General features: G+C 33.4%; 1 protein-coding gene across 1 annotated transcript; it reads right to left on the bottom strand.

Annotated features, from left to right (window-relative positions):
* Positions 1 to 8,729: 8,729 nt before the first annotated feature.
* On the bottom strand, positions 8,730 to 10,059 carry LOC123523399 (uncharacterized). Its single transcript, XM_045301082.2, has 3 exons — positions 9,942 to 10,059; positions 9,330 to 9,443; positions 8,730 to 8,968 (listed from the first exon to the last, which is right to left on the bottom strand). Exons 1-3 carry the CDS (start codon positions 9,987 to 9,989, stop codon positions 8,786 to 8,788), a joined length of 345 nt encoding a protein of 114 aa, XP_045157017.2. The 5' UTR covers positions 9,990 to 10,059; the 3' UTR covers positions 8,730 to 8,785.
* Between the last annotated feature and the right edge of the window lie 2,573 nt (positions 10,060 to 12,632).

Here is a 12,632-nt window from a genome sequence, read left to right as displayed (position 1 = left end):
TCAGAGAACAAATCCTTATCTCATTTTAAAGATATGATAAAACTTACACAAAATGTAGAGAAATGTAGGGGTCATATATCTTATAAAAGTTGTCATATTTGCTTACTGAGAAATTACAACAAAATCACTTGGAAGTACTACATTGTACACATATTGAAATTAAGTTTCACTTCACCAAATACAACCACCTCCCCCAATTTATCTATCAAAATGTCAAAAATACATCAACAATGAGAGTTAAACAGAAACCAGCTTTAATAAAGACCTCTGTGGCCATGCCAAGTGAAAAATTTGTGTTCAAAAACCTGTCCGCCTTTACGCGACTAGACCAGATGGCCCCCACACTGGTTCCTTTACTGTATTTATGCCTATAAAACATCACACTCCCAATGACGTAATAATAAGTGACTGACAGGCTTTAATTGGTATTTAATTAGATCACGTATCGGATATGTATTTGAAACCAAATGTTAGTTTTAGACCTGAAACCTATATTATATTACAAATATTTTTCTAAACTCCTTAGTGAACTACGTATTCGGAGGAATGGTGAAATTATATTAATCTCGTGTTAGAAACAGTACATTCATGGTATCGAATATTACAGAAAAACTATCCTCCTTTGTATTTGTTTATCAAATCGTTTTGCTTCTTAAAGTTAGAAACAAATCTTGCGTTTAAGTCAATATAATTAGCAAATATAATTTTTTTTACCATTTTATATGCATATTTTTAGTGTCGCAAGTAAATACATAGACAAAAACATGTGTCAAAGGGTACGGTCTTGATCATTACATTTATTTCTGTAATCTTGATGCCCACTTTTTCTTACAAGCCGAGATATATTGGATCAAATGTTGTTTTTTTCAAGAAATATAATATTTACCGTTCAGTATTGTGTATATTTCATTGCTGTAATCAATATCAGATGCGTTAGACTACATCACGAAAAATAAGAAACGGAAATGGCGACAATATCGTATATGACAATTCGAGGACTTTTTATGATGGGTTTTCTTTTTTTGGATTCTAGAGCCTTTAATCCCTTTCTAATTATATGTATTGTACTTACTCGGGAGTCAGTAACAAAATAAAGTTCTAGTAGGCGTAAAGGCAATAGTATAATGCTGATCAGTGTGTCAGAATAATTTGTATATTTGATATATTGATAACGTGACACATAAGCACAGATAGTGCTTGACTCCCTTTTCATGTAATCATTGCTATTATTATTGTTGAATTGCTGTAAATAATAGAATTAGGGTAATTTGTGGCTTATTTGGGTTCATTATGTGAATAACTGGATCCCAGCATCACACATTCTGTCATATACAAAAGTTAAAGGGAACCAGATATTTGATAGAGCAGGTACTCGTTGTAAAACGTTATGTTTAAATTTGGACCAATCAGAAACAAGTTTTAAAAATAGCACGTCTGCTGGGGTATAAATAGGTAGATGGATGACGGAGAAGGCATTCGGTATCCAGCGGTCGAAGAAGACATATCGAGGATTCAACTAATAATTTATCCCAGTACCTTGATAAGGAGACTATTGCATTTACACTGTCAGGGCGGATAAATTATTAAAAAGAAGAATTTGGAAGTTCATAGACTAAAGAAGAGTTGCAGAATTTCAGTAAGGTTTCGAGCTATAGGGCCAGCACATATGAGTTTTACCTTAAGGGTAGTTGAATGCTATATACGATAGCATATATAGGCTGAGCATCGGGAAGCTGAGCCTACTGAGATAGTAAGAGTTCCAGCTTATAGACGGTTCAGCATTACTGGCGAAGTACAGCCAAGGCATCGGTGATATACCTATATGGTAGTTGAATGCTACATATGACAGCATATAGGCGCTGAGCATCCAGGCGTCAGGGCAATCATATAGAGTTTGAGAGGACAGAGGCCGAGCATCTTTGCGATAGGACTCGTATGTTGTTGATTCAAAGACATTGTCTGACGGGAACTTCAACAAAAAGACCAGTCAAGTATAGAGTCTCCAGCCTATAGGAATTTGAGCTAACTGAAAATTGTTAGTTTGAAACATTTAGTGATTTGCCTGATCTGATCCCTGAAATTGTCTAGCTCATAACTAAAATCATTTACGAATCATTGGTACACGAATCATTTAGGCAAGGTAGCAAGAGGAAAATTCTATATATATATATGAGATATTTGGTCTCAGCAGCTATACGTTTTAACAAAGGACATTCTACATCGTTTGTCAGCTAGTCTAAGACATAGTCACCTTAGCGATTGGACCCAAACCATTGCGTAGGCACTTCCCTGGGTCATATAACCGTATCCTGACACTGTGACAATGTTTTCCCAAATAATTTGAGAATGAGTGTATAGTACTATGTACCCAGTAAATCCTTAGCGGACCCGCACGTTTTGGGTAAATTCAGTAACGATATTTTCTGCAGACGAACCTTGTCTTATACGAGTTCTGAATTCTGCTACATGCTTAATTTCTTCAATATTTTATCCGTTATATAGCAAATTTCTGCGAATGGCTGCATTGCATAATAATCTAAATATTGATATATACATCTTTAATACGTACCCAGCAGAACTATTCGTGAGACGTATATTTCTGGTTATCACGCCATAGACTGGAAAGAAAGATGATGTATACAATTCTATCTTTACTTGTGACTTTGAGTCTGAATCTTGCACGCGAAACTATATATTGCAATATTTAATGTATGTGAAAAGTTATTTAAAGTTTCATCCATACATAAAATGATATTAACCATTGCACGGTTGTTCAAAGCTTTAACAGGTGATTAAGCTAGCAACTGATTCAGTTTTTGGGTGAGTTTTCTACATTTTAGAAGACAAATATTAAGTTAAGAACTTTGATTAAGAAGAAAAGTTTTTGTATAATTCTCAATGATTAAAACACGTAGTTGTTCTATACTCATCCATGTAGGTAATCATCCATATTTGCTAAAGGTCATTAATGTAATATCAGCATAGAAACATAAATAATAAAAAAAAAAACTTTGAAGCTATCAAGATACAAATTGTGCTTCAACAAATGCTAACGAATTTCCGTGAGGTCTTATTTTCTTGCGAAACCGCCTGTAACGTAATTTTCAGCTGTCACTAAAGCAACGGCTATTGACAGGAACTGTTCCAAGTCGGATTACCTTAATTCCAGTGGCGCGTGTATTTTCAAGAAGAAACCAGTTTTTGAATATTAAGCAATGAACTCCATATTCATAGCTTCATACTGATTCCTTTCTTCTTATAAAAGTTACTGTATGATAACGATGTTTATGCTTGTTTCTTTGTTTTATTGTTTAAAGTTATACCAACAGTGCCCATGTCGTACGGCGACTCTCTAGCTATATTTAGGGGAGGATTATAAGGGCTCATCTGGGCACTGTTCAAGAACGAGTCGTACTTTGGTAGAAACAGAATTTACCACAAGCAAATCCGTATCTACCCGAGTGAGACATAAACCTGCAGCGGTGAAGGATGGAGCCTAAACAATTGATGTAAATTATAGCAGTGTAAAACATGTGAGGTCTTCACACTATTTGCTTTTTACATATCCTTTCCGCACCTGTAACGTTAAAAAAAACGTATAAGCGTCTGATGATGGCCCTTTCACGCTTCCGTAGAATCAGCATTTATAACACGAAATTCATTTTGAAAATATTTTTGAAATGTCTAGGTCTGCAGCTCTCAAATACGGAAATATCTGCATCCAAGGCATATACTGACACTTGCAGACAACATCAAAAAGAACCTTTTGGGCGATTTGACGAAGTTCCAGAAATTTGTATGTACCCTTGCTCCGTAACGGACCCCTGTGTAATTTTTGTTTATACCGAGTTGAAATATGTTTTCGTAGATCCAAAAGCTGACATGTCGTGCTAAAGCCCAGGTATTTTCAAACCGTTAGAAAATGCTGAAAATTGACTCCCCATTGGCAAAAAGTAGAAGAAGAAGTCAACACGCATATATTTTGACGGGGTGACCCCTGACAATCGACCAATGCAAAGACGACTTTCGTTTTCAAGTTTAGCATATCTACTTTCATTTTCTTTACTTCCGGAAGTAGCTGAAGGTCGAATGATGTCATACTCTGTGTTGCCAAAAACATGCATATTCCTGGCGAGATTGCATAAAACTGTGCCTGGTGTCCTAAGGATATAAAAGCTACATAAATACAAACATATATCTGTTCTACTACAAAAAAAAAAAAAAAAAAAAAAAAAAAAAAACATAACGTAAAGATTTGCTAAACCGTGCGCACTAAGTCTGTTTTTGCTGCTATTTTCTTTTCCTGAAGAGCAGTTCTTCTTTTACCCACATTGATTTTATTCGCGATAGTTTTCACACATGACTGATGGTATATCTCATAAAACGTTTTCAGAATATATTTATATTTAAACGTCCTCCTAGTGGAATATGCAGATGTTTCCTAATCAACATATAACGTTCAAAATCCAAATTTTACAGCTGATATATTATCAGCGTCATTGGTACGCATAAATACGAGTACAGTTAGTAGTTGTTAAAAGTAGACTGCTTAATGCTGTTTTTTAAAGATTTGATGTTTAGAATTGTATAAATGACGAAATTATACTCTTGCCTTTATTGCCTAGGACTCATACTCAACACCAGTGGAGGCATAATTTATATTTTAACAGGTGAGTGTCAAGTTAGCATTATTTTCAAGTTGATGTGGATTTATTTCTTTTTTCAATAGGAAGACAGAATATGAAGAATATTAATGTTATTCTGAAGAGAATTTTAGCAGTATTGTCTCCGAAAATATATATATAGTCTGACAGAACCTTGTCGTACACAAATAGTATGTGATTCGCCAGACAAATTAAAAGCACAGGATATTCGCCATTGTAAATGATGCCAAACTTACAGGTCCGTCTCAAAATTAACTACATAGCGATTTGTTTCATAATTTTTCGCATACCCCAAAGCTGGCTAAATCAGGATCACGCTGAAATACAATTTTTTTTTAAAGGAAACACAATTTTGCTTGAACGATTGTATTAGATGATTTAAAGTGAGACTAGTAAACCGTCTAAAAATTGTCAATATATAACATAATTTACTGAAAAATGTTAAACGACAGAAAGCATAATATAACTTAATTTGCTTGTGATTGATGAACCAAGCCAAGCCATTGATTAAAATATAAAATCATATTAAGTAGGTAAAACTAGTTTTTATTTTTATAACACTGACAAGAAAATTAAATTTGCCTAAATAACGGGAAGCCAAACCAGGTTTTAGAAAGTTTGATGAAATCGAATTCTTTTATTTTTTTACTCATTTTAAGTATTCATTTCTTTCAATCAAACATAATGTTTATGCCGACAATTAGATTTAAACTATTTCGGAGTATATTCCATGTGAGATGTTTTACTTTCCTGCATATTTTGAGCAAATACAAAATTTTTAGATAGATATTTCTCGACAACAAAAGCAGGTTCTATCAACTTGATATGATATATGTGTCACATCGATGTACCTAAATTTAATCAGGTCTGCATCAGTTACATGCAAAAGGGTGTTATTATTGCTATATTTTTAAATGTTTCTCATACAAGTATAAAGGTGCGATATATCATTTAAGATATTTTCCATTTTGATACCACGTACCACTTTAACCCATCTTATACAATTCACTAAATGCAAAATCATGTTTCTTTAGCAAAAATGATATATGCGTTTCAGCTTAATCCCGATTTAGGATTATGTGAAAAATTGTGAGACGGACTTGTACTAAGCTGACACAGATATAGTTACATAGTCCCATACTTTCGCTGAACGAAGTGAAACCATTTAAAACTCTACTGCGTAAGGTGTTCCTACGAATTCATTAACCACGCCATCCTTAATATGAAATGTAAAGAAAGAAGAATGTCATTTGCATGAGTCTACTTTAATGGCTTCCATGAGAGATTTATTTGTATGTAGTTAAGAAATGTAATGACAGTCGACATTTATTCTGTGCCACTTCATTAAAGAGTAGTTAAAGGAGTGAATCTTATAACCTGCTTGCTACGCAATGTAATATTCTTGCATTTTTCTGGCTTTTCATGATTATACATTGGACTAAAATAGACTGCAGTGTCTTCTTCGAAAGACATTTTACATTATTAATAGATTCTCGAGGATATTATTTGAGGTTGAACAAGGATTTGAGGATATGTATTTGTTTTAACGTACTTATTTTGATTCATTTTTCTTTGTAATGATGTGTCCTCAAAAGTTTTCAGCAATTGTCGTAGGGAAAATTATCTCGAGCTGATTTGTATATTAACTTGTGATTTTTAAATAAAGTATACGATAAAACATAATAAGATCAGACAAAGTGTTTTTTTTTTAATTCAGTTACTATCCGTTATTTTAATACATAACTGGTCCAAGGGAATTAATCAAACACTATCTGTCTCATAACCCTCCAATACTCCTTTCATACCTGCATCTGATATAATACTTCATCAATTTTACCTTATTTCCATTGCTGGCAAACATTGTTTTCGTACCTGTATTCTTCATACTACCATCAATACTTCTTTTGAGTTTTCTAAATCGATGAAACAGTCTTCCAAGAAATGCTGAATTAGTCTCAAAATATTGCGAAGCTTTTTCGAAAATTAAACTTGTTTTTTGACACGTAGACATTTACTTCGGCGTTTTTTTTTTTTTTCTAAAACTTGTATTGATTAGCTAAATCAAAGGAAGTGTATTGAAATGACATGCAAGACTGTATTAGGACGGTTTAATCGTGGAGAAGGTTGTGTACTAAAATATAGAAAACACCAAGCTCTTTTATTTAAGGAATTATTGATTACGCCCTACGTCAATCATTTCACGGGAGTTTCTGTACCACCTTACACGGAGAATTTGTAACAAAACAGTTAAAGAACGTCTCTCCATTACTCCCACCTCACCCATCCCTTCAAAAAACCTTGAGCAAGTAACTGTTAAAAATAGTTTCATCTTGTCGCTTCGTTTGTTTTTTATTGGCATGAATTCTTCTCACAGTCTTTACTTATACTTTAGTATCTGGTATCTTTAGTTTCGCAAGACTATCTGCTTTTAAGTAATGAATACTGGAAATGGTCGAAAACTTCATGTAAAAGTAGTCTGGTTTATGTAAAGGATAAATAAACATTTTTAATACGCTACATGGTGTGCAAGAAGCATTATATACGACCTCGGTCATTTCAGACACATCACGGTACTAAGTTGGCTTTCATATTTGGTGCAGTCTTTGGTTCGGATTTAGAATAAGTGTTTTGTGAATATTCTCATGTAACAAAATCACACAGCTTCAGATCAGAAATGAGGCTAAACAATGTATGGAAGGAACATTTTGTCGAGAATGAAAGTTCCTTTGTTTCAGAATGTGAGTGGTACTGTACCCTATCGTATCTGATCTGAACAAGGTTGACATATATCAGCTTCCCTCTTGTCTGCTCTATGAGGTCCATTGAGGTCATCAAAAGTTTTGCTTGTGCATAGGCTTGAAAATAAATTCATAATCAGTCACTTGCTGTGGTGTATCAATCGAGCCAATTCATTAATGGCACGATTTCAAAACTTCAAGTTTCAAAGAGCGAGTTATTCCTAAATGATCTAACTTGATTTCAGCCGCAAATTAAATATTCTTTCATACTTATTGCATTTGCATGCATAGATGTGGAGTCTTACATCTTTCGTTAGGCGATAATTATGATTTCTATTTGTTTAAAAAAACATTTGCAAAAGGGCGCCTCTACGTGAGAACATTTCATACAGATTATAAAGTGGTAATTACAGTTATTATACAGTCTGGTGATGTGAAGGATTTGTGCATTATTTAATGATCAGCTGCTTTTCTGATGCGTGTAAACATTTGCGTAAGAGATAAACAGTTTTTAGGTTTGTTGGACACATAAAATGGACAGAAGTAACAAACAATTGAACATCGGTACTTAGGTACATTTGCACTGAGCGGAATTTCTCAGCTAGGACTTTCACAAAGTGTAATAAAATGTATTATTACGTAATATTTTGCTTTATGTTTGTTTATTTATAGCCAAACAAGGCCAGATATCAGTCTACTCATGCGGATATTGATAGTTCTTTTTTTCATTTTCAACATCACCCGTGACGAAATTGGCAGCCATTTGGGACGTCAAAAATCTAGATATCAAACAGGATTGTTTACAACAGCGGCAACAGAAATAGTAAAGGTAAAAGGACACGTGCCATGATTATTCTTCAAACATTTCAAAATTACATTAAAGATGTAGCAACAATACAAGGAAATTATTAGTAAACAGTATTTCGCAGCATTGTGAGAATGTCTTGTCCAATCTGTAGCAGACTTTATGACGGGAATGATCTCCAAAATGACGGCCAGTGTAGATAATTCTATGGAGACTGTGTGTTTTGCACACAGAATTATATTTTTTCTCAAGCCTTCCAATACGTTTTCTAGCTTTTCGTAACATATATTTGTGTTATACATGGAAACGTCGAAAACGATACATGAATAAGTTCTTATGAAAGGCAACCTTGTAAAAACACGTACACAAATTTTATTTTTGCAAGTTCTCTGACATGGTGTAAAAGGCAATTTTGTAATATATATAACGATGTTAATGGATGTATTTTGCAATTTCTCATATTTTTTTTCAAATCTGCGAGGAATTCTACATATTTAGTTATAAGATCAAAAAACAACTTCAAAAACTTTACAACTTCATATCAATACACGTTTTGTATTTAAACATTTTATGTGAAATCATTGACAATGACCAAAAATGCCATGAGATGTACAGTTCAGTGAAGGAGCACACGGGCATACCTCATGGGTATTTGTATGCACGTGAGAATGGTAGCAAAATTCTCCTTGTTGTCTGTACGGTTTGCATGCAATCTGGTAGGCTGGTTTTGGTCCGGTGTATTCTGGAATGTATGCAAGACCCTAAAATGTTAGCAAATTACGCATTTAGTGAATTGCTGACATTACACTATTCTTTATTATTATTATTTTAACTTTGCGGCGAAGAAAACGGCCACCTGTGATTCCGTTCCTTATATTTGCAATCAAATCTTCATGAACCTTTGATAAGACTTCATTAGTTCTTATGTACTAACGTAAATGTTAATTTAAGTCATAGTCAAGGCCAATGACTCAACATCGTTTCAACATCCAATAGCATCGATTTTGACTATGTTAGTTTCAACATTTCTTCTTGTGCTATTCATCTTATCTAAGCAATGTAACATGTAATTAATTTGCCAGAAGTGGCATCATTTTCACAAAATTACACAAGGTATTTTACCTCTTTCACACAGCATTTTCCGCTTGGACATGTACTATCATCTCCAGGGGTACACTTGTCAACAATCCGGATCAACTCGCCATCTATGGTCACCAAATTTCCGCAAACCACATGCTTGTTTAGTATAAAAACCAATTGTTATTGACTATTAAATAAAAATAATCTTATGAGAATAGGCGTTTGAAATCCGACAAGGAAAATAAGCAACTGATTGTGTCCCTTTGTCTTTACATTAGAAACATTATTCTCTAGACATATTTACTAACATATTTTAAAGGCATAGATATGACAGAAATAGAACAATGTGAAAAGGAGAATTTGCAAGAGACATGTTTTATAATTACACACTAGTAAAATTCTGTTTATTAGAATATAAACGTTGTACGTGTCATGTTTTATATTCAAGAGAAACTTCATTGCTTATTGATGTAAAGAGAAAATGAAAATTAAATATCTGAAATTGGATGCTCAAGACAGCTACGTTTGTATTTCCCTAACATTAATAAAAATAGCATCGGTTATTTTTTTGTGTTTTGTTTAAATGTAGTTGTAGATCTATGCTAAATGTTCATAATCACCATTTGTAAAATAAAATGTAATATTGAAACTTACCAGAAATGCGAGAAACAAAACACTGCAGGTCAAAACAAAGTGAGACATGATTGTGCTATCTTTTCAATGTTTAGTCATTACCTTCACTCTTATCTACTGGTCACGGCATATCTTGAACCATATACATATATAGGTTTAAAATATACAAACACGTTGAAATTGATAAAAGCAAAATATTAAGTCGGTTGAGGAAGACAAGGTCATTACCACTATTTTTTTTATTTTTCTGGTCATCACAAAAATTTCAAATACAATTTCTAAAACCCAGTCGGCTAGAAAGAAAATGTATGAATAAACAGTATTCAAATGGCTAGTAAGCTATGAATTTCGCAAACGACAAGTAGTAATATATAAAACTGGCGTCACGGCTAAAGATTAACTACAATAACATTTTTTGGCACATATAATGTCTCTAAATTGTGCCATAATATTGGCATGCAAATGTGGACTCTCTGATATCACTAAATAACCACATTGCGAACTTTTTATATGGCCATATACTCTGTAGGAATGGAACTATATACTAGTAAAGCACGATTTATGAGTAGTTTTAACGAAGTGAAAAGACCTCCCTAATAGCGAAATGTCATCATTTTCTGTAGAGACCAATAATGAAATTTAGAATAATTCCAGCCAAACAATCAAGTGCACTACGTTACCCTATGTTCACAGTTTGTTTTCTCAGTTTGCCGTAACGTTCTGCGGTCTAATTTGTAAATGGTTTTACTCGAATTACATGAACAAAGCTTTTGTCAAACACTCGCTTAAAACCATTGCATTTTAAACAGGGAGAAAAGATTCAAAACTGGAAAACAGGTTTCTTATATTACACTGTCTTTTTACTGGGTCTTCACTTCTTCCTTATTAGAAGGTCATGGCAAATGTAAGACCATATATAAATGTGTTTGCACATTTTTAAAATTTTTATCATTTTTTCTTTTCGTTCGTGCACCTATATATTTTTTGTCTATTAGCAACATGTAGACATTCGTAATATAAATTGTAAAATTCAATTTGTGTATAATAAAGCATAATCATGGTTACACGAATAATCATAAAATCATACGTTTATTTGAAAATACAGAGGTAGAAATACGCACGCATACATAATCAAACATCAACGAATATCTACGTGTGCACGTCCGCATGCTTGTACATGTCGAATGAGTATACGTATTATAATGCTAAAATGTATCTAAATGTCAAATTTACATATGTATTGATGGTCAGTAATAAGATCTCTAGATTAGGTAAAAGAGAAAATAGGACAGATTCATATCATATTTGCATCATTTGTATGTTGATATGATGTTAGACAAATATGCACAAGCAGTGTCACCATTATTCTACAATGGCATATTTTCTAGCCCTGCTGCGTAGTAAATACTAAATACTAATATCTCAAACTATTACACAAACTTTTCCGATATCTTCAATCTGAACAGCATTATAATTTCTATTTTCAAAAGAATGTGAGTTGTAAATCAATGTACGGGTAACGATGATTAACAAAATAACATAACATTGCAAAATTATAAGAATATACAATAGTAAGAAATGTAGTACACGTCGCTTATTCATATACATATCAATGAGATACAAAGGTTAAAAAGTATTTCTGAGTTAATCATGATATTTGATTCTATGTGTACCGTTTAGTTTTATTTGCAACGTCCAAACAACCCTGTACGTTTAACACAAGTAAGAGAGGCCGACGGGTCACAAGGACATGAACACTGAGAGTGATGTTCAAAGCGGAATTGTCCCCGTGGCTTGTACGGCTGGCACAATATGACGTAGCGAGAGCATGGTCCGGTGTATTCAGGGAAATATCCTTGTACCTGAAATTATATTGAGCATACAGTATCAAAACATGTAAATATGGAGTATGATACAACAAAATAAACAAAAACAGTTCCAGATTTATACCATATTTTAAAAAAAACAACAGTTTTTAATACACACTGTCAGATATATATATGTGAAGTCATTTTATTTATTTAATTTATAGACTTCCATCTTGTGCCGAGTCTTTTCATTGTCAAATATATAATCATATATACATGTATATAGTACAGTGATTATTTCTAGACAATATTATTTGAGTCGCTCCCCATAAAATTAATGTGGAATTTCCCGTAATACTTCAAATTTAGAGAGCAAACTCAAATGGTGACAAGAAATGACACTGGGAGACTGCCGTTAAAATATAAGTCTGCTGTTTATTTCAAACTGGAAATTTTGCAAAACGAAACAAAATCATTAAATTTCTCGAGGTTGACTTTTTTGTTTATCAAACTATGTTTACTTTGCCGATAAGTGTCGAAGTTTCGTCATATGACACCGAAGTCGGCGTAAACCTCCTGGAAGGGACAGACTTAAGATATTTTTTGGCACAGACTTGATTGTATTTCTTCCGAAACTTAAAGCTTATATGACCAGAAAATATTACACGTGGTTAATGAAAGACTTTTCGCAAGACAGTTAAGGTCATACATGGCCTAGAAATTCTACTGTGCAAGTCGAACATTATACAGGTCCGTCTCAAAATTTAACTACAACGCGGTTTGTCTGTACCCCTGTGTCGACTAAATTAGGATCACATTGAAACGGGTATACTGTTTGTGCAAAAGAAACAGCGGTTGTATTCAATAACATTAAGCGGCATTTCATAGTAAAATGGCGAACATT

This window comes from Mercenaria mercenaria, chromosome 3 (genome assembly GCF_021730395.1).
Source record: "Mercenaria mercenaria strain notata chromosome 3, MADL_Memer_1, whole genome shotgun sequence".
NCBI classification, from domain to species: Eukaryota; Metazoa; Mollusca; class Bivalvia; order Venerida; family Veneridae; genus Mercenaria; species Mercenaria mercenaria.
Note: the sequence above shows the minus strand (reverse complement) of the source record. Positions and strands in the feature narration are given on the sequence as shown.